The sequence below is a fragment of the Quercus suber genome, unplaced genomic scaffold (genome assembly GCF_002906115.3).
Source record: "Quercus suber isolate HL8 unplaced genomic scaffold, Cork oak 2.0 scaffold_390, whole genome shotgun sequence".
In the NCBI taxonomy this organism is placed as follows: domain Eukaryota; kingdom Viridiplantae; phylum Streptophyta; class Magnoliopsida; order Fagales; family Fagaceae; genus Quercus; species Quercus suber.
Genome location: NW_027069842.1, coordinates 406773 through 429981, shown reverse-complemented (window position 1 = coordinate 429981; position 23209 = coordinate 406773). Strand labels below are relative to the sequence as shown.

The following is a 23209-nucleotide window of genomic DNA, read 5'->3' as shown; positions in this document are numbered from 1 at the left end:
AAAACCTGATAGATTTTTTTTAGTTTACTATTTTAGTGTATATGAATCACGTGCTAGCTTTCCCATTAATCCATCACTCAGTCAGTCTAAATACATAGTAATAAATTTCATAAACTTTTTCATAGATGATACATTGTAATTTGTTAGAATTCAAGCACACATACAATCTTCATCAATGGAGGAAATCAAGCAAACCATGGGAGAGAGATGAGAAAACTGTATATGCATATATTGATAAATATCTGAGCTCTACCTTTATATGCTAGGATCAGAGGTGGGAAAAAATTAACAGTGGTAACTAACTTCTAATCTAGCCAATACAAAACTGACAACAGTCAAAATAGAATTCTGACTAATTCTATATACAAACTACTTACAGTTTAAGCATATCTATTCTAAACTACTTGTAGCTTAGGCAGTTCTCTTTCATTCTTTATTTGTACACAATTTAACACTCCCCTTCAAGATGAACATAGTTCATCTTGGAAAGAAGATGAAAGAATTGCTTTTGTCTAAGAGTTTTAGTGAAGAAATCTGCTATTTGATGCCTTGTTGGAATGTGGAAAGTCTTGATAACACCATCTTGAATTTTCTCTTTAATGAAATGACAATCTACTTCAACATGTTTTGTTCTTTCATGGTACACAGGATTGGCAGCAATGTACAAAGCAGTCTTGCTATCACAATAAAAGTAGGTAGGTTGTGTATGGTGCACCCCAAAAGTCTTGAACAAAGCAATTAACCACACAATTTCACTAGTCATTGTGGCCATAGCCTTATACTTAGATTCAGCTAAAGATCTTGAAACAACTTGTTGTTTCTTACATTTCCATGAAATTAGAGAATCCCCTAAAAATACACAGAAACCTGAAACAGATCTCCTTGTATCAATGCAAGCTGCTTAGTCAGCATCACAATAAGCTTTCAATTATAAACTTGAATTTGCAAAAAGGAACAAGCCCTATCCTAGTGTCTTCTTCAAGTACTTAATGATTATTTAAGCTGCTTGTAAGTGAGGAACTTTAGAGGAACTCATAAATTGGCTCAATATATGTACTAAATAGCATATATCAGGCTTGGTCAAGGTTAAGTAAAGAAGCTTTCCAATTAGCCTTCTATACTGTGAAATATTTGAAACTGGTTCACCAATGGAGTTACTAAATTTGGCAGATTGCTCCATAGGTATGCTTGTAGGTTTACTAGCCAACAAACCTGTATCAAAAAGAAGATCCAAGGTATACTTCCTTTGACATAAGGAGATACCTTTTGTAGTTCTAGCCACCTCAAGGCCAAGAAAGTATTTCAATGTGCTAAGGTCCTTAAGCTTGAATTTACTATCCAAAAACTGCTTGAAAGAGTTCACTGCATCCACATCATTGCTTGCAATTAATATGTCATCAACATACACCAAAATGATAATAATGGAACCTCCTTTAATTCAGGTGAAGACTGAGTAATCAGATTTGGATTGCATTTTTTTTTTTTTTTTGAAAAGGTCTTAAACACTAAACCTTAAAAAAGTGCTCTCGAGCCTCTTGGCCCGTGGAAGCAGTGAACATCCCACAGTCACTTGTGGGAGTAGTGTGACCTTCTGCCTCTTTGGGTGGTAAGGTCAGGGGTGGGGTTGGTGAAAGAATGGCGGAAGAGCTCGAGAGTTTATGGCAGAAACTCAAAGTTACTGATGAAGAGGAGGTGAGCATTTCGCTTGGAGGTGAATGCACTAGAACAGTAAATGAGAGAGGAAGGAATTGCTTGTTTATGAAGGTGCTATCAAGGAAGGGTATTATGCTAGAGGTGCTGAGGAAAAACATAAGAATGCTATGGAAACCAAATAAAAGCCTTCAGCTTTCGGTGATTGAAGAAGAGCTATTCCTGGTAGAGTTCGACGATGAGTGCGACAAGAGACGAGTCATGGATATGAGGCCTTGGTACTATGAGAAACAACTGGTGCTTCTTTAAGAGTTTGAAGGAGAACAGAACCTGAAGGATACTGTGCTGAAGTAGTCCCCATTTTGGGTGCAAATATACAACCTCCCCTTAAAGATTCGAACAAGAGAAATGGGGAAAGCCATTGGAGCCAACCTAGAGGAGGTCATCAATGTCGATGTGGCTGACACCGGAGTGCAGTGGGGAACATGTTTAAGGGTTCGGGTTGCTATAGACCTTACACGGAAACTAATTAGAGGTCGTAAGATTAACTTTGAGGAAGGGGAAGCAAGGTGGGTACCCTTCAAATACAAGCGCCTCTGAACTTTTGCTATAGGTGTGGGCTTTTAGAACATGACCTAAAGGACTGCTTGGAAAGTATGGGAAACAATAAGGCGGAGGAAAAGGGCGACCTCCAATATGGGGCCTGGCTGAGAGGTGAACCAATCAGAAGGGGAGGTTTGGAGTTTGGCTTTGCAAAGAAGAAGGAGGGTGGCAAAATGAAAAACAGAGCAAAGGTTGTTGTGGATGGTGGGCGAATGAGAGGGTAGAGCTGAGTAAGAGGGTGGGGCATGATGAACATAAGATCGAAGCAATTTGCCTTGAGGAAGGTACGCAGGTGCAGCAGACAAAAAAGCATGTTGGGAGTGAGGTGACTAATGAGGAAAATCATGAAAAGAGTAAGGAAAAGAACGTTGTTGGAAGCCCAAAAGGAGTGTTAGCTAATTTAGGGAAGGAAAACTGGGAAAAACAGAAAGGGAGTGGCGGGATTGAGGTGAGTCAACAAGGGATGACAGTGACACAATGTAACGTTATCCCAAAGTTTGAATTTATGCAAGCACTAGAAACTTTAACCCATGACTGCCATGTGGGCCTGGGCTTAGTGGACAGTGAGGAAGGCCTAATGGCCATGTCCTACGAACAAGATGTGGGCTGGGTTGCAAATACATTAGGCCCGACTAGTGGCCACTGGAAGAGGAGGGCTCAGGATAGGCAAGATGATAAAATGAAGGAAGAATTAGGCCTAATTTAGTGGAAAAGAGAAGGTCTATACCACTGAGTGAGCTTGATTAGAACGTTAAAGGGACAAAATGCAGAAAATGTGAGGTGCTAGGTAAGGAAAATGCAAGGGAGGAATCTCCCAAGGATGGCGGTGTGGCGGTTGCTGCGAGGTAGCACCGCCGAGCCAAATGGCAACTTTAGCATGGAACTGCCAGGGAATGGGATCAGGTTTGACGGTTCGTGCACTCATCGACGAGGTGAAAAATTATGATTCGATCTTGGTCTTCTTAGCAGAGACCAAAGCCAGCTAGAACAGAATTAAAGGACTTCAAAGCAAGCTCGACCTAACATAAGGAATATCAAAGTCGTCTGATGGTCGGAGTGGGGGTTTGGCAATGCTGTGGAAGGAAGGAGCTGAGGTGCAATTTAAAAGCTGCTCAAACACGCACATTGATGTGTTTCTGTGCGAGGGTAATGGAGCAAAGCCGTGGCGTGCTACGGGGTTTTACGGCCACTCTGATGCAGGTATAAGATCTATCTCATGGAATTTACTGGAATCTTTACATAGGCAGTGCCAAATGCCATAGGTTGTGTCCGGGGACTTTAATGAAATTCTGAGTTCTGATGAAAAATTAGGATGGTTAGATAGGGATGATAGGCAGATGGAAGGATTTAGAGAGTGTTTGAGTAACTGTGGGCTATTTGATCTGGGATTTGTGGGTCAGAGGTTCACCTGGTGTAATGGTAGAATTGGGGAACAACGAACTCTAGTTAGGTTGGATGGAATGGTAGCTAATAAGGAGTGGTTAAACATGTTTCCTGAAGCGAAGGTGGTTCACATATCAATGGCGGCTTCTGATCACTGTTTACTGTCTTTGTCGCTTAGAATGAGAGCGTTGAGAAGGGTAACTCAGAAAAGATTCATGTTTGAAGAAATGTGGACCAAGGAGGAGGGCTGTAGAGAGGTGGTTGAAAGGGCATGGGATCCATTGGATTGCAACCCGGAGTTATTGATTCATAAACGCTTAAAAAGATGCCAGGCTCATCTTCAGAACTAGAACTGTAGAGTGTTTGGAAATGTAAACCAAGTTTTGAAGCAAAAACAAAGCCGCCTACAGCAACTGGAAGAGCTGAATCTTCTTCATGAGTCAGCGGAGGAAGTTCAAGGCTTGAAAAAGGAAATAAACGAAGTTATGCTTAGGGAGGAAATAATGTGGAACCAGATATCAAGGGCGCTTTGGATTAAATACGGTGACCGGAATACAAAGTTCTTTCATGCAACCGCCAACAATAGACAAAGAAAGAATAGGATAGAGGGAATTAGTGATTCGGAGGGTAGGTGGAGAGAGGATGGAGAGGAGGTTGAAGATGTTATCTTGAAGTACTTCACAGAGATTTATAGCACGACCTTTCCAACTGAGTTTGAAGCGAGCTTGGGAGCAGTAGACAGGGGAGTGTCAGAAGCCATGAATGCCGAGCTCCTAGAAGAATTTAAAGAAGAAGAAGAAGTGTGGCAAGCTCTAATGCAAATGCACCCAACAAATTCCCCAGGCCTGGATGGTATGTCCCCTATTTTTTTTTCCAAAAGTATTGGGATGTAGTTGGTCCTCAGGTAGTTCAAAGTGTCATCCATACTCTTAGATCAGGTATTATGCCAAACGGAGTAAATGATACATACATTTATCTGATCCCCAAAGTTAAATGCCCCCAAAAGATTATTGAATATCACCCAATTAGCTTATGTAATGTGAAATATAAACTTGTATCCAAAGTACTTGCCAACAGGTTGAAAGGTGTCCTCCTGGAAGTGGTTGATGATGCTCAAAATGCATTTGTACTAGGAAGGCAAATCACAGATAATGTCCTGGTAGCTTTCGAAGTCACGCATTGCATTAATCAAAAGGAGGAAGGGGAAAGAAGGGCTAATGGCAATCAAACTTGATATGAGCAAGGCGTATGACCGAGTGGAATGAGGGTATTTGGAGGTGATAATGCGAAAATTGGGATTCTAGGAAAGGTGGATATCTCTAATGATGATGTGTGTGACTACGGTCTCATACTTTGGATTAATTAATGGAGAGCCTAAGGGTAAGATTGTTCCTACTAGAGGACTTAGGCAAGGAGACCCTATTTCGCCTTACCTATTTCTCTTATGTGCGGAAGGCCTTTTGGCCATGTTGTAAAGAACTGAGGGTGGGGAAGTCTTGAGGGGTGTTCAAGTGTGTAGAAGGGGGCCAAGGGATTCCCATCTCCTTTTTGCGGATGATTGCATAGTTTTCTACAAGGCATCGATGAAAGAGGGGCTTAAAGTCACCAAAATCCTAGAAGATTATGAAAGAAAGTCTGGCAAAAGCTAAATAAGGAGAAGACATCCCTTTTCTTTAGCAAGAATACGAAGGAGGAGGTCAAAGAAGCGATGAAAGAAATGTTTGGGGCTCAGATAATTCACCAACATGAGAGGTACTTAGGGCTACCCCCGTTGGTGGGGAGGGGTAAAAAGAAAGCATTCAATCGCATAAAGGATCAAGTTGGGCGCAAAATAGCAAGTTGGAAAGGAAAGCTGCTGTCTACTGCAGGCCGAGAAATCTTGATAAAGGCAGTTGCCCAAGCTACTTCAACGTATACAATGAACTGCTTTAAACTCCCCGATTGGCTTTGCAGCGAGCTGAATTCTTTGGTTAGTAATTTCTGGTAGGGACAACGTGCCAAAGAAAAAGAAGCTAGCCTAGATCACTTGGGAGAAAATGTGTAAGCCAAAAGCTGATGAGGGGATGAGATTTAAAGATCTAAAGGCCTTTAATCTAGCCTTGCTGGCAAAACAAGGGTGGCGGCTCATCCAAAACCTAGGTTCTCTTGCGCATAGAGTTCTAAAAGCGAGGTACTTCCCGGAAAGCAAATTTATGGTGGCACAGCTAGGAAAGAAGCCGTCGTACACATGGAGGAATTTAATGATAGCGAGAGAAGTCCTAGATAGGGGGTTGCGATGGAACATAGGGAATGGGCAAAGTGTGAGAATTTGGGATGATAGATAGTTGCCAACCCCACACTCTTTTAAGGTGGTAAGCCCTAGGCCACAAGTGATTAGAGGTGATTTGGTGGAATCTCTCCTAAACTGGGCTGCGGGCAGTTGGAAAAAAAACTTGGTGCAAAGAACTTTCCTCCCCCACAAAGTGAAGGCTATTTTAAGCATCCCAATAAGCCATACTTTCCCTGAGGATGCACTAACCTGGGCTTGGACTCCAAATGGGAGGTTTACGGTAAGTAGTGTGTATAATGATGCCTGTAGTTGGCTACGAGAAAGGAGAAACAAGGCTGATAGGGGCGAGGTGTCAGATCCAACAAGGAGAGGCAAGTTCTGGAATTTTATTTGGCAATTGAATTGCCCAAGTAAGATTAAAAAATTTATGTGGAGTGCGTGCAAGAACAACCTCCCTACGAATTATTGCCTTAAGCTCAGAAAAATTCCCATGGAGAATGCGTGTGGGACATGTGGAAAAGTGGAGTCTTCAAGGCATGCTCTTTGGGATTGTGAGGTGGCTAGGGCTGTTTGGAGGGAGTCAAAATTGTCCTTGCCTAATTTTTGAAGCCTGTTACATGATTTCATTGATGTTGTGTGGAAGATCTGGGAAGATAAAAGGGAGGTCAGCTGGGAGAGTTTTGCTACTACGCCATGGTGCATCTAGAAGAATAGGAATTCCATAAAGTTCAAAGGTGGGGGCAAGGCAGTGAAGGCAATTGTCTAGGAAGCCGAACTGTTGGTGGAGGAATTTAGCTCAGTGAATGCAACAGTAAAACAACCTATGCCGCTGAGAACTCAGGGATGGAGTCCTCCAAGCGAGGGGTGGTACAAAGTTAACGTGGATGGGGCGGTGTTCAGGGAGTCTAGTAGTTGTGGGATTGGGGTTGTAATAAAAAATGACCCAGGCCAGATCATGGGTGCTATGAGTAAAAAGCTGTTTCTACCTTTAGGGGTTGTGGAAGTGGAAGCTAAAGCGTTTGAGGAAGGCTTACTGCTAGCAGGGGATCTCGGGCTCAAGTAAGTAATCTTGGAAGGAGATGCTCAAATTATCACCAATGCTCTGTTGGGTAAATGCTTTCCTCCAAGTTCAATTCAAATGATTATAACTGGAGCTAGATGATAGAGGTAGACGGTCCAAGACTGGAAGAACAGCTATGTCCGTAAAACAGGAAACTGTGCAGCTCACCTTATGGCTCGGAATGCCAAACTTATGTTTGATTGTGTGGTGTGGGTAGAAGATACCCCACCAATTATTCAATGCCAAGTGCATAGAGATGTACTTCTTTTAAACCAGTGTTCAAGTTAATGAAATATATTTGAGATTGACTATCAAAAAAAAAAAAAAAGATTTGGATTGAACAAACCCATGATTGATAATTGTGAAAGACAGTTTTGCAAACTATTGTCTGCTAGCTTACTTAAATCCATACAAAGACTTAAGTAATCTACAAACCTCCCCCTTGTTGCCAAACCTAAGATGTGGAAGCATGAAGACTTCTTCATGGAGATCACTATGGAGAAAAGCATTATTGACATCAAGTTGTGTCAAATGCCAACCAGAAACAGCAACAAGTGCAAGCAAAGTCCTAACTGTCACAAACTTGACCACAAGAAAGAAGGTTTCATAAAAGTCAATTCCCTCAATTTGTGTAAACCCCTTAGCCACCAAACGAGCCTTATACATCTTTACAGAACCATCAGCCTTTAATTTCACTTTGTACACCCATTTGCACCCTATAGGAACCTTGCCAAGTGGAAGTGGACACACAGTCCAATTGTTGTTAGCCTTAAGAGCATCAATCTCAGCTTGCATTGCTTCTTGCCATCTAGGATCCAAGATGACTTCAGCATAAGAATCAGGCTCCTTAGAAACAGATAGAGAAATAGTAAAAGCCCTATGACTAATGGAAAATTTATTATAAGACAAGGTAGATGATACGGGATAGAGAATACCTGAATTATTGGAAGCAATGGAATCATGTGGCTGAGTAAGGGATGCTGAAGCTAACACATGTGCAGAAGCAAGGTTGCCGTGGTAATCATGAAGATAAGAAGGTGCCTTGTGAGGTCTAGACGATTTTCTTTAAGGTTGTGGCAGTGATGGAGAAACAAGAGTGGAAGTAACAAGAAGGACAAGAGTAGTAGGAGCAGAATGAGACTGCTCTAAGTCAGAATGAAGAGGCACAAGATTAGGAAACTCATCAGGAGGGGCTGTAATATTTGTAGTAAAAGTATGAGTGAATTCTGTAGAAATAATAGGTGTAGGAAGCTTTGTAGAAACAGGTGATGGACAAGACTCAGGTAGAATAGGTTAGTCTGGAAACATTGAATGAGAAGTTGGGAAAGAAGGAATGTAAGTGGATTTAGCAGTCCAGTGTTTAAAAGGGAAACATGACTCTTTGAAGATAACATCCCTGGAGACAAAACATGTTCCAGAAGCTAAATCATAAAGTTTGTAACCTTTTGTACCAAATGGATAACCAAAAAAAATACATGCCTTTGCCCTGGGATCAAATTTGGACCTGTCTCTTGCCAAGATTGAAGCATAACAAAGGCAGCCAAATGATCTAAGATGACTATAGGAAGGAGGATGGCCCACTAACATTTGGAAAGGAGTAAGATCATGCAAAAATGGACTAGGTATTCAATTAATGAGACAAGTGACAGTGAGAACACAATCACCCCAAAACTTTAAAGGAAGATTGGCTTGAAATCTCAATGCTCTAGCAACAGTAAGAAGATGCTGATGCTTCCTTTTAAACCACTGAATTTTATTGTGGTGTTTCTACACAACTAAGATAATGTATGATACCTTTAGAAGCATAAAAGGAGTTTAAGGCAAACTCAGTCAATTATCAAATCTAAGGATCTTGATAGGAACCTTAAATTGTGTGAAAATCAGATTATAAGAGGATTGAATTAATGAAGTTTTAGATTTGTATTTCATTAAGTAGACCCAAGTACATCTACTATAATCATCCACTAAAAGTAAGAAAATACTTAGATCCATTTAATGAAGAAGTAGAATAAGGCCCCCAAATGTCAGCATGAAACAATTCAAAACAAGAAGATGAAGAAGAAACAAATGAGGGAAAAAGCAACCTTTTTTGCTTGGCAAAAAGGACAAACAGAATAATCAAAACTTTTATTAATATTGCATGTAATGACATTTGGTACAAGTGATTGCAACAAGACTAATCTTTATGGGAAAGGATGGCCTAACCTACAATGCTATAAGCTAGTTTTATCAATTTTAGAAATACAAGAGTTGAAACAGAAAGAAGAAAACCTACACAGCTTAGCAAGAAAATAAAAAATAGATGCTGGCAGTGGAGCAGAAGAGTTGCTTTGCAGTGTATAAATGCCTCCTTACATCTTACCCAACCCAATCATCTTCTAGACCTGTAAGTCCTGAATGAGATAGAATTGTGAAAGGAAAATACAACAAGAAGATGAAGTTTGAGTTAGTTTACTGATAGAGATCAAATTGAAGGAGAAACTAGGAACGCAAAGCACATTTTCTAAGAGCAATGAAGGAGAAACTTGCACAATCCCAACATGTGTAACCTTAGCCATATCACCATTAGAAAACCTAACAGAGATTTGAATTATGGAAGTTATAGAAGTAAAGAATTGAATTGAATGTACCATATGGTTTGTGGCACCACTGTCTAGAATCTAATCAGTGGAACTAATATGAGTTATGACAACACTAGAATAGAAAACAAAATATTCTAAGGAAGAAGTTGACCAAATACTTGAAACCTCATGTTCTTGAAGACCAATGGTAGGCTGAGTGATGATATTGGCAACTTGGTGTGTGTCTGAACCTCCTTATTATGGTGCTTGAGTACCAAAGTGGTTGTGAGAATTCAACAAACTAAGCAATTGTTGATATTCTGAACGGGTCAAATTCACACTTTCATTAGGAGAATTTTCAGTTGCTACAACAATATTAGCAAAGGAACTAGCTTGTGAACCCTTGGTCTTGAACTTATAACCAGGATGGTACCCATGTAGTTTGTAGGATTTATTAGCTACATGTCCCAAAACTCTACAATGAGTACATTGAGGTCTCCCAAATTTGGCTTTGTTGAAGGATTTAGCAGAACCATTAGTCTTGACTGCCAGAGTAGAAGACTCAATGGTGTTCTTCTTTCCAACCTTCCTTTGCTTCTCATCTTGAAGCAAAAGAGAAAACATCTTGCCCAAAGAAGGAATAGGGTCCATTGATAGAATCTGCCCCCAAACTGTGGTATAGGTTTCAATAAGGCCCATCAGAAAAGACATGACATAGTCTTCTACCCGATGACCACAAGAACAAGTCCTATAATCTGAAAGTTCTTGCCACAGTGACTTAAATTTGGTGTAATAGCTACTGATGCTCAGATCCTCTTGTGCTAAATAGCAAATTTCCTTTCTCTACTAAAAAATACGTGGCCCATTGCCTTGAGAAAACCTGTGTTGTAAATCCAACCAAACCTCCCTAACTATCTTGAAGTAGACCACACTAGGTTGAAGATCCTTTGAGATAGAATTGAACAACCAAGCTAGAACAGTGATGTTACATTTGCACCAAGCAGTGTAAAGAGGATGATCAACTAATTGAGGCTTTAATAAGGAACCATTAATGAAGCCTATTTTGGATTTAGCATCCAAGGTAATGAGAACAGCTCTACTCCAAGTGTTGTAGTTCTCTTCAATGAGGTGCTGAATAACAAGTGACACACCATGATTGTCACAATTAGACAAGAAATATGGGCTAGAAGAATTTTTCATGGCTGAATGGTTGGAACAGAGGTAGTTGATTTACTGTCACCCATTTCTTCAAATCAGAGTTTGTCTAATCAAGAACTGATATACCACAACTAAGATTGATGAACTCCAAACCAGAATTCAACAAGAACAACAACTAAAGCTTCAAGATTCTCAGAAAAAGAATTGAATCTAAATCCACTAAACAAGTGGAGATTTAGATGATGAATTCAACTATAGAAACCCTAAGGTTTTTTCACAAGAAATGAAAATTGAATTTTCAACGATCAAGTTAAGATCCAAATGAAATTCAATTACTAAACCCTAAGTTCTAAATTCAATTTGCTAAGGATTGCAAAAGAAAGCGAAACAAAGGGGAAAGAAAATGTGCAAGAATCAAGAGAAAATGTAAAGGAAAATTTTCTACTTGATCTGAAACGCACAGGGAAAAGCAAAGAATTGAACTAGCAATTTCAGAGAGTACCAAGAATGAAGACTCTGAACTAGCTCTGCTCTGATACCATGTTAGAATTCAAGCACACATACAATTTTCATCAATGGAGGAAATCAAGCAAACCATGGGAGAGAGATGATAAAATTGTATATGCATATATTGATAAATATCTGAGCTCTGCCTTTATATACTAGGATTAGAGAGGGAAAAAACTAACAGCAGTAACTAACTTCTAATCTAGCCAATACAAAACTGACAACTGTCAAAACAGAATTCTAACTAATTCTATATACAAACTACTTGCAGTTTAAGCATATCTATTCTAGACTACTTGTAGCTTAGGCAGTTCTCTTTCATTCTTCACTTGTACAGAGTCAAACATAATTGGTTTAGTAAAAGTATAAAAATATAGAAAGTATTCTCAAAAAAAAAAAAAAAAAATATAAAAGTAAGTTCAATGAATCAATAGTGTTATTGTGATGATCTTATACATTATTATGTTATTAAAAACCAGAATTCACCTAACAGTTGGAAAAATGGTTATGAAAATTGTTTTATTGTAGTATATTGCTAACAAATCTCTATTCATTTTAGTCTTATATATAAAATCTCTTAAAAAAAAAAGGTGGCCTTGTTTGGTACGCAAGTTTAAATACGTGTTTTCAGTTTTTAAACAACATTACACGTATTTGCACACATTTTTTCATCCATATGTATTTTTAAAAAAACTAAAAACTGTTATTTAAACACACGTACCAAACGAATACTCTATTCATAGGTGGCCCCACAATGACTTTATCCAATGGTCAAGATGAGGTAAATCCTGGAATAAGTAAGGACCCCCAAGGAAAACTCAAAAAAGCTCTCAATTCGTAGTGTCCAACAAGAAGAAACAAAACTACAAAGCACTCAGATGTAACTTTAAGAGCATAATTTAAATACTGTACTTCTTTAGGATTATGCCTTAAAATTTTACTATGTAAATTTTTTGTCACGAAGTTAAAATATATTTTTTAATTAAGTAGTCACCTAATTAAATAGTAAGAGAAAACTTAAAATATAACGCCTAAAATCCTTTTTCTAAATTTTGTCCACACTTTAAATTGTCCACTTGTCCCTTCTCCAAAAAAAAAGAAAAAAAATTGTCCACTTGTGGACCTTTGTTGCGGTAGTCCAACCTGTAATCAAGACTCTAAGGCCGTGTGTGCCACAGATTCCAAGTTCAGACAATTCTAGATCAAATTATTGGATCAGAAAAATCCAAACTTTTACATTTTTTTATTATTTGTTTTATAATTTTGATTGCCAGGCCTAGGGGATGGATAAGTTTATGGACGTGTGAGAAAGGCACAAAAGGGGAGAGATTTGTTTCAGGAACTTGTTTTCTGAACTGGGTTTCTCTTAGGTATGGTTGTTGAGCTTTGTCTTATGGCTTCTCATGGGTACCCTTCTGGGCTTGTTTTGCACCAAGAACATAGCAGAGTCTTTAAGGTAAAGCGCAAGTTTTATTTTTAATCTTAATTATAGGGTTTGTTTGCTATGTTACTTATTTGATAATGGGTTTATTGTAGTGGTAGTAGGAATTGGCTGATTAGCATGCTTATTAGTTGATTTTAATGGGTTTGGGGATCTGGGTTATTGAAATATGTGCTAATCCTAAGAGGGTTTTCTTGGGATTCATGTTTTAATGATTGTTGATATGTTTTATGTATGTTCAGAGTAGAGCTTGGCTTATTGGGCTTATATCATATCAATATGTTGCAATTCTATGTGAAATTTACTGGGTTTTAGATCTTCAAGTGTTTTAGGTTGTATATCTGTACGACAGTTTGCTGGTTTTGACTATTGAATTTTGATGGGATTCTGCTTGAGTCTTTTACTGATTTATTTCGAATTGCTCAATAGCTTTCACATGCTTGAGAATAAATAGTAATAACTGGCCTAAGTGGATATTTATAACTTAATTTTTTTTGTTTCTTTGTAGTATGCGTTTTTGATGCATGGTCTAATAACAATTTCAATAGAGCACATACTCTAGTGCATTCGATGCTAATTAAAGTTTATTTTTAGCTTAATTTTAAGACAACTGGAGAATTAATTACTTTCATGGTTTTATTATGCTAGTAGCTTGTGCGGAACTGTCAATTCACATGGTTAAATTATAAGTGAGATAATTAATAGCGGGTTAAGTATTCATTTTTGATGATTTAAGAACTCCTATTTCACATATAATTCACTTATGTAGTACTAACATGAAGAGAGCAGCTCCCCCCTCTCCCCAGCCCCCCTCTCTTTGCCCACTTATGTGAACTATGCTACTGGAATCTGGTGTTCTTAAAAGTTGGTTTCATATTGCTTAATGCCTGACTATCTATCATGAGATCTTGAGTTTTAATTAAATTGCTATTCTTGTCTTGTTACATTAATTGTTTTCATTTTGAATTCCATGTCTTCAGTTGTTTTGTTTCGTATTGCCATTGTATATAATATCTAGGCCCTAGTTGTTGTGGTTCATTTGCTAGGATTTTTTTTTATTTTTATTTTTATTTTTTTTTATTTTTATTTTTTTGTGGTTGCTCCATTTAGTATTTGCTTGATGATTGCATTGACATGTTTTCTTTTTACAGCCTGGTTAGTAAATGAAACTACAAAATGATCCTGTCCCATAGTTGGTTGTTTGCTTTGAAAACTGATATTTTTTTTTTTCATGTTCAAAGCAGGATTCTCAACCTCTTTTGCCAAGTTGTGGAGTTAGACACGAGTTAATTAGATCAAGATCGCTTACTTTGAGGCCACATCAGTGTGAGGATCCATGGAAATCCATAAGTGGGTCATCCGAGTCTAATCAGTTTGTCCATATTGACTCAACAGTTAAAAGGCCTGTGCTCATTGACGTGCAAGGTTTGCAGATATTTATTGGATGCAATTGTTGTTAGAAGATGGTTGCCCTTTATTTTTTTGAGAAGTGAAGATCATTGCCCTTTATTGACTAATCCTTTTAAATTATCACTTCCCTCTTTTTCAAGTGAATTTTCATACTTTAAAAGTACGAATGTATATTGGGAAGAAAAGGAGGGAAATTATTTGATTTGGTAGGAAATTGACAAAGATTTGGAGTTTATTGTGAAGAAGGAGATAGTGGCAAGTTAAGTGATAAACAACAAAGCAAAAATGTAGGAGATGAATTTGTTGTTTTTAAATTCTTGTATTTTTAAAATTTTTATGTAATTTTAACACCCTTATTTAATTCCTTGTTTATTTATTTTTAGTAGAGATAAAAATCAAAAGATGAGACCAAGTTTGGCTACCCTCTTTGTAGTAGTATAGTTTAAGCAAGGGATGTTTGGAGATGTATGAATGAAACTAGTAAATTGCGCTTTCTATCGGTTTCATTTCTCCTTTGACTCCATTATCTAATTTCTAATTTAGTGGTAGCAAAAAGGAACATGTTTGGTAGACCTCTTTCCATCAAATTTTGAAGGTAGAATATCTTTCAAGAGTTCATCCAACGGAAGTAACCAAAGAATGCATGCTTCTGCAAATGCTTTCACATTAAGATTCAGAGGGACTTAAGTGACAATAGTTTCAATTTATACCTCAAAGCAAATTTAATTTGCCAGCATTCTCTTTTCTGTCATTCCCATCTTATTTAAGGTGTTATTATCATCTTTGTCTTAATGATAATGGATTTCTTCATCATTCTATTTCTCTTCTTATAATGAGACCCCTCTTTCTTGCTAGTTTACACTACAGTGACTATGTTTAGAGGGTTATTGGTGTTGATCACTTGCTTGTTATGGTATCATCAATTATGGTGGCAGTGATGACAAAATTGTTCCTTTTTAGTTTTTACTTTTTGCATAAAAATTTCCTAGAAATCCTGTTTTGGAAATCAGAGTCTTTGTTGACAGATTTCTCATTGTCAGAATCTGTGTGAAATGCAACCTTAGAGATTTAGTACTTATGAATGTTCCCTGGTCTTTTGATGGCATCTCAACCTTTTTGTTAAATTGTATTTTTCATTTGGGCATATTAAGTGGTCTATTGGATTCTTATATGGACCGTGTCTAGGTTTGTGTTTTTGTGCATGTGCTTGAAATTGTTGACGTGTGTTTGTGTGAAAATAAGCACTAGTGGAGAAAGGGAATGACTCCAGTGGTTAAAGATAAGCAAATAACTAAATATATTATGATCAAGAAAGGTGTGTCTGATTTTTTAAATGAGTTTGATTATAAAGGTATGGAAATGGGGGTAGTTGGTAATATAGTCTTTTGTCTTTTTATAGGATGACATGCAGAATGATTCACACTGCTTATTACTTTTTTTTGCTTCTCTGTATATTTGCATTATGCCGGATATGTATTTAATTGCCTTGGTTTTTTGAATTCAGATGACCACCCAGACTCGATACTATTTAGCTTTGGAATTGCTGAGCAATGCACAAAACATGACAAAATCTTGAAGTTCCTTATGTCCAGACCAAGTGAAGTAGAGAGAAGTGGACTAGATGTGTCTTTACTATCTGACCTGATGGGGTTACAAGCATTGAAAACTGATGCATATCAACAGCCATTTGGTCCTTCTCTTATCTATCCAAGTGGCCAACTCCATGCCCCAAAGCCTATACTGGACTTTGTGAGAGATTTGGCCAGTAGTTCAAAAATCGTAGTTCAGCCAGATGGACGAGTCATATTCACAGATACAGGGAAGGAGGTCAATGATCTACTTTCAGTTGTAGCCGAGTTCTATGTATCAAGAAACTCATCCAAGTGTGGACAGCTGTCTATGCTGGTTCCACGCTATAGTAGGTATGGAGGCTTAGACCTGTCTTGATACAACAAAAATTATAACATGTATAACATAATTTTCATCTGTAGCTGTATGTTTAAATTTTGTGAAGGGTTATCTAGTTCCTTCAATCTTTTAACCCCCCACCCCCCCCTTGGGATAAGGTACCTAACTTAATTTTACCTTGAGTGTTCTTTGAACATTTTTCTGGATCAGATGACTATTTTCGGTTAGTTTAGCTTATGGCATTGATTAATTAATTTGATTTCTTAAATCTCCTGACAGCCTCTTGATTGGATAGATCTCATATAATGACATCATCAACATCTGGTATAAAAACCTCATCACTTGGCTTGAATATTGTGGTTTTTGTTTTAATTCCTGTCATTTTGTAAAAGACTTTGACCTGACCCCACTTTTGCTCATTAGGCATTGATTAGAGTTTCAATTTTGATGTACACAACTTTGGGTTTACACTTTATGTTGCTAAACCAATGGCTTGTTGAATGGAATAAATTGTTGAAATATGATGACTGAGTAGTGATTCAGCTCTTGCTCAATTGGAAACTCTTCCCCTAATAAGTTCAAGGGGGAGGGTGAGGTCAGGGGTTTAATGATGGAAATTGTCAATAGCTCAATTGGTTCTTCCTCCTCCCATAATAATAGTATGGAAGGTGAGGTTGTGGGTTCAAGACCCACTGGTTGTGTGTATAACTTACCAATAAAAAAAAATTCAATGATGGAAATTACTCCATGAATTATGTCATGCTTGAATCTGTTCTAGTTTGCAACAATGTTCACTGATTAGGAGTTGTGAAGTCAGAGTTGTCTGGGACTTCTTTGCATTCTACCTTCCTCTCCAAACCCTGATTTATTACATATTCTACTTTATATTGGCTTTTTACTGAATAATATGCTATCAGAACTCCTTGCTATTGATACTCCCCTCCAGCCCAATTTATATATCTTGTTTTGAAATGGTGTGAGTAGTAATACAAAGGTAAAATATACCAACTCCCTAGATGTCCCTTGCATTATATTAGAGATGGGACTGCTTTTAAGATGAATCTTATTTGCTTTACAAGAAAAAAGTAGGGATGATTCGTGAAATTGAAATAGTAAGAACTTTCACTTTTAGAAAGTAACATGTAATTTGGGACATTCTAAAAAAGAAACCAAGACATTTAAAATTTAAATAAGGATGGAGGGAATATAGCATTGGATGAACTTAAGATGTTGCATTAAAATTGACAACATTGAATATCCCTTTTAGTTTGTTCAATGAACTTAAGATGTTGCTTCAAAATTGACGGCAACAAACATTCTTTATTATTTTCTATCTATATTTATATCAACCATTTGCTGTTGTCGCTGTTTTAAAGATCTGACTATTCATTATATTGTAAAGATTGGACAGCTATGAAGCAGTGGCCAATGTTCCTGGATCTTCTATGAAGCCTCAAGCTATAACTGTAGCCCCTTTAAAGAGGTATATGACAATGATTAACTTTCTGAAAATTTATATTTTGCTCAATTTTTAGCATTGACCTGGCTAGTGATTATGTATGAAAAAATAAGAAAAAATGCTAAAATATTTCCCACATAAATACCACATGGTTATTTCTTTGAACTGATTTGATTTAAGTTGAGAATGCCTTGATGCAAGAGGAAGACTAGAAAGACTTTGTATGGTGGTGGTGCGACATGTTATGATTGCTTTTGGTATGAAAATACACTTTAGATAAAGGTCGTAAGAAGCTAATTCAACAGCTTAAAAAATCTTATTAGCCAACCTTAGTAGTAGGGATTCAAGGCTTTGTGAGTTCAGAATACCAGGTGGAGATACTAAATTAATACAAAAAGTTCAACTCTAAAAGAAATTATGTCCTGGATCTGGTGTTATGATCTCTATCAAGCGTGGTCAAATGACCAATAGAAGCTCAACATGTTAGCTATGAAAAGGAGTGGGCCCTCCGTATATGTCTGTTTCCTTAAATTAGAATGAGACTGCAAAGGGGTGTTTTCATCTTATTTGAATACTTCCTAATCAAACCCTTAATCTATTTTGTTTGTTTTTTTAGACGATGGAAGAACGTCGTTAAAATTAACCTAGTGAAATCAACAATATATGTTATTTGGGATCTACTTATCACCTAGTAGGGGAGGATTTCCTATGTGGTTGATATTAGGATCCCCTCCATTTGTTTTATAATGGAGAGAAATCATTTCACAGTGAAAATTAAATTTTCACAAATCTATTGATGCACATGGTGTTACATTATTTTATCTTTTTTTACTAGGGGAATATGATTTTAAATGACATAGCACTATGTACACCTTTAAATTTGTAAAAAAATTAAATTTTCACCATAAAATGGAACCTTTTCATTGCAAAGCAAATGGAGAAGATCCCGATCCATGTGGTGGTTGGGCCTCCATTATCTTAATGTTGACATGCTGCTCATATAGGGGGATCTGCATGAGTGGTCTGCATTCATGATGCTGGTATTTCATATTTTCATATTGATGCATTCACTACTGTTAATTTAATATTACATTTCTCCTAAATCCAAAATCTTCGGTTCTAATTGACTTTTTGGTAGGCACGCACTAACTGTTTTCCAGAAATTCCTTGCTTAAATTTTAACCTTTTATATATTGTATATGGCATGTCACATTCTTAACAGTCCCGAAAAATTAAAGGTCAAGCCATCACAAAAGAAAAAGAATAGTAGGAAAGTAGGCAGAGAGAGGGACCTCTACAAGAAGAACTACTTCCATGCATGTGAGTGCCTTCTATCGTTAATGGCTCACAAGAGGTACCATGGGAAAACGGCAATCCTTTCCCTGAAGAAGTCTGGCCCTGAGCTTCCTGAGCTGCTGACTCAATTTTCTGTTGGAATTGCTGGGACCGGCCTTGCTGTACTTTTCAATGTCATCTGTAAAGTAGCTTGTGGGAGGGTACCCTTCTGTGCATCTAAGCTCTTTAGCACTGGTATTGGTTTTGGGCTGGTTTGGCTATCATGGGCGGTGAATCAACTGAGATACACAATTGTCTATATTAGTAAGAATGCAAGCAAGTTGAGTTTGAAGGAAGAGGAAATGGTGAGGCAAGTGGACAAAAGTATGCATGAGGTTTACTTCAGAGCAGCGGCTTTGATGGCTGTGGCAGTACTTAAGTTAGTATGATGGTTTGGAGAACACTTCAATAAGGGATAACTATAATTGTAAATGCCATTGTGAAGTTGGGTGATGATCAGGTTGGCTTAATCTTATCGTATTGTGCTTGACTGACTTTAGTTATCATTAGCATTAAGTCAGTCCGATCACCAGTCAGCTAGTTCTTGCAGAAGTTGATATGTGACTAATATAATGTTAGAATTAGGAGGGTTACATTGATAAATCCTGTAGCATAAGTAGTGTACATCTTGATATATACTTTTGTTTGTGGAATTTAAGGCATGATACAGTTTTGTGTATGGAATTAAGAGCCTTTAAAAAAACCATAGCTCCTTTTTGGTTTCTATATATATATATATATAGATGGATGGATATATACTGAGCTTATAAAAACTTAAATAGATAGACACTGGCCTGACTGTGTTAGCCCCCAAAGCCACCTACACACACCTATTGATGCTTTTCAAAACAGATTCAAAGAACTTACATAGAGTTGTCCAGTTAATGATGCTATTGGTACCATCCTTATGTGGACAGGGAGAAAGTATCTATCGTTAAATATAAACCAAGTCAGTCATGTAAGAAGCTAATGATTGAATTCAAATGTGATTTATTTTATATGCCTTTGTCATAGTGACTCAGTTTCACTAACCTCCTGCATAATATTCACAAGTATTCATGTGAAAACTACAATAAATACTCTCTCTCCTGGTGAACTCCCCTTCTTGCTTTAGACCCACCGATTATTCTAAGGCATATTCAGCTTGCTGTGAGGAACGAGGAGGAGTTGAGCAAGCTTATGGGGTCTGTGACTATTGCTAATGGTGGTGTTTTTCCTAATATTCACCAGACTATGTTGCCCAAGAAGGCTGGGAAAGGAAAGGGTGATATTGGGTTTGCCTCAGGAATTTTAGTGTCTCTTCGGGTATGTAGTTGGTAGTTGGGAAACTGGGGCCGTTGGATTTGTTTCTTTTTAATGGGTTATGGGTATGATAGCTTCGTAATGAAGTAGCTTTTTGTCGGGTAGAGCTTCTTTGGAATGATAATGTAATTTTGGTTTCTAGTTTTAGATTTCAAAGGTTAGGTCCTTTTATCGTTGTACTTTGATTAAATAATGTATTATAAATCCGGTTTAAAACACTAATATTACTATTTTCGAGTGTGTTTTAATAACTGTTTACTTTAAAAAAAAAATTGTCTTTCATGAATGGTAATTTTTGTCTTAGAATTTGGAACTTTTGGGAATCTAAAATTCAATCAAGGATTCAAGCATATCATTGAATTGGAATTTCAAATGGAATGTATTTTGAATTTGGAGTAAGAATTTGGGTTAGTAATTTAAATAATTTTGTAAAATGTTAGCAATTACCTTTAATTCCATGACAAATTTGGTGCCATGAGTTGGTGATTCTGTAACTGTATCTATGACAAATTTGAGTGGTAATTTGTAGGATTGTGGTGGGATCCAAAACTCTAATGGATATTGGTGGAGCCCATTAGGGTTTTTGATACTGTATGCTAGGATACACAAACATAAACACATATATCAATAAATTATTATTATTAGTATTTTTTTTATACAAGATAAAATTTCTACTCTAACATAATCTAAATGTATATGTGTGTGAAACTCCCGAGTCCTGACCCTTGCCCTTCACACCCTACAAGCATTTATACTTGTGGAGTGACCACCGCATCAAAGGTGTGTGATAATTTTATTATTATTATTATTATTATTATATATGTATATATATTTAAAAACAATAATAGATAATTAAGGCTATCTTTTTTTTTTTTTTTTGACAATTAAGTGAATTAATGGCTATACAATGATGTATAATTCTTATAAAAAAATGATGTATAATTAATTATTTTTAGCCAGGATACGTTAGGGACACGCAAACAGTAATATCCAAAGCGTAGTATCAGATGCATGTTTATTGTTTGGTGTTCAATGAAAATGGATTTTCAGGTAACGGATTTTTGGGGAAAAAAAAAAAAAACAAAAAGAAAAAAAGGGAAGGGTTTTCTGGTATTGAATGAAAAAATTGGCGAGACCTATTTTGTGTTGATTTGTGCAAAAACGGAGGAGACCTAGAAGAGAATAAACAAAAAAATCTAGGATTTTGGAGGAAAATATTTTTGTTGTAAGAAAAAAAAAAAACTTTTCCACAAGTAAAACCACTTGCGTCGCAAGTAGGCCAAAATAGGCAAAAATAAAACTATTAAATTTGATACCAAACAAAAACCTTAGGTTCCACACATGCAGTCCTATATATGCTTAAATATAGGTTTGACCCTCTGCCTCTCGGCTGGTTTGTTCAAATTTGTTCAATATTGTTCTTATATTAAGAGAAGGCTAATGGGTTTTCTTTGATAAAATTTGATGGCAAGCCAGTTCATGCCTGGTAGTCAGCAAGTACAATTTTGAGTTCGAACTTCGAAGATGGTTCCTTCTATGGGGTTGGTTGGAGTTGGAGTGCATCCTATGATTCATACATGTACAAGGAGGCTTTACCATGCAAATTACTCTCAGCAATTCCTAAACAGTACAACTACAATGCATTCATTGAATTTTTGGGCACAAAGATGTATGGGGTTTTGTAAAAGACACAAAGGTAGTTTGCTGTTTGGTGCTTTTGTCACTTGGGTTACTCTTTCTTACGTGAGAATACAGATGGTACCATACACAAGACAAATCCAACTTGTTTCCAATGTAAAAGAGGAGGAAAGGAGAGCAGAGTTTCGCTGGAAGATGTTAATGGAGGATTGCAAAGGAAATGACTGTTTACTCCCTTTATCAGACCCTAGGAGTATTCGAGTACAATCCATAGCTGCAAATATGATTAGAGCATTGAAGGTGGGGTTAAGGCTTGAAAAGGAGTGCAAGGTAAATGGGCATTCATGTGAGATTAATGGAAATTTTAGAGATTATATGAAGCCTAACCAAATGTGGGATCATAAACTCTTGTGGAAACCTAGTACTAAACATTTGGATAATGGAAAAGATTGGGAAGTTTATGTGTTGAATTGCATCGAAAAGGAAGTGGCTTTAGCACAATCTGGCCATGTCTGCCACTTTAATAAAAGGATTGTTATTTCTAGGGGGTTGCTCGAAGGTCTAAAGTCTGATGCAGAGTTAGCCGCATTAATTGGGCATCAGGTTTGTTTCTTTCGATTTTACTGTAAAATTCAGCAAACACCTTTAAGGTTTATGCCACCCAACTTGGTTCCTAAATCTGTTACTTTTTTTTCTCCTCTTTCTCACGTATATAAGGACCAAGTTGAAACTTATTTGTGTTCATATTATTTTTTTCTTTCTTTTTATTTTTAGGATATCATGTTTCAAACTAATATATATTTTCCTGCTAGATTGGGCATATTGTTGGCCGACATATAGCAAGAATTTATGTAAGATTTCGCTGGAATCTCTTTCGTTTCAACCATATATTCTCTAAGGAGAAGTTTACTCCTTTACTGGAGTGGGCTTGGGCTTCTTTACACAAATGGTATTAATTTTCTTATTGTCTATGTTTGATTGTAATATCTAATATGTTTAAGTCATTCTAGAGTCTGTTTTGCATAGTGATGTCAAAAGATACAATTTTTTTAAAAAATTTATATTAAATGTGTGACAAAACAAGAGGTTAACAGTTAGTTGTTAAAAATCTTATAGCTCAATTGGTTGGCATAAGTTTATTGTCAAAAAAAGTTGAAAGAATGAAAATAATAGCAAATGCATAATAATTTACATTGGTTCAATCAATTTTTTCTTGTTTTGAGCTTCGAAAGAGATTCTCCCCCCCTTTTTGTCTTTCTCTTCTATTATTGGGTTATCAAAGCCTAAAAGTGGTTGAAATTTCTTTATGTGGTGTCCATAATTGTTTTGAAAATCCAAATTCTGCTACCTTATACATTTTTCATGTCAAATTATAATAATGTTACATTTTGTTTCAATCATAGGAATGAAAGGGAAGCAAATCATATTGGATTAATGTTAATGGCATCTGCTGGATATGACCCTCAAGCGGCAATTGAAGCGTTCAAGAAGATAGGTCAAATTTATGATGATAATATACTGAAAA

The 23209-nt window shown here is 36.9% G+C and overlaps 1 protein-coding gene across 2 annotated transcripts; it reads left to right on the top strand.

The window, feature by feature from the left end:
* The first annotated feature begins 12311 nt into the window (after positions 1-12311).
* Positions 12312-19428, top strand: LOC112031514 (uncharacterized). 2 transcript variants are annotated; one of them, XM_024064206.2, is made up of 5 exons: positions 12312-12647; positions 13874-14057; positions 15547-15964; positions 17353-17433; positions 18632-19428. In XM_024064206.2, the coding sequence occupies exons 1-5, from the start codon at positions 12564-12566 to the stop codon at positions 19131-19133; spliced, it is 1269 nt and encodes a 422-aa protein (XP_023919974.1). In that variant the 5' UTR covers positions 12312-12563; the 3' UTR covers positions 19134-19428. The 2 variants fall into 2 exon arrangements, with proteins under 2 accessions (XP_023919974.1, XP_023919975.1); XM_024064207.2 differs by having other exon boundaries at positions 12315-12647; positions 13877-14057.
* The last annotated feature ends 3781 nt before the right edge of the window (positions 19429-23209 follow it).

Bases quoted from the DNA above. Each gene is read 5' to 3' on its own strand.
- LOC112031514 (XM_024064206.2), top strand. From the start codon at position 12,564: ATGGTTGTTGAGCTTTGTCTTATGGCTTCTCATGGGTACCCTTCTGGG. The intron at 15,965-17,352 runs GTATGGAGGCTT...TATATTGTAAAG, and splicing joins CTGGTTCCACGCTATAGTAG to ATTGGACAGCTATGAAGCAG. The intron at 17,434-18,631 runs GTATATGACAAT...CATTCTTAACAG, and splicing joins ACTGTAGCCCCTTTAAAGAG to TCCCGAAAAATTAAAGGTCA.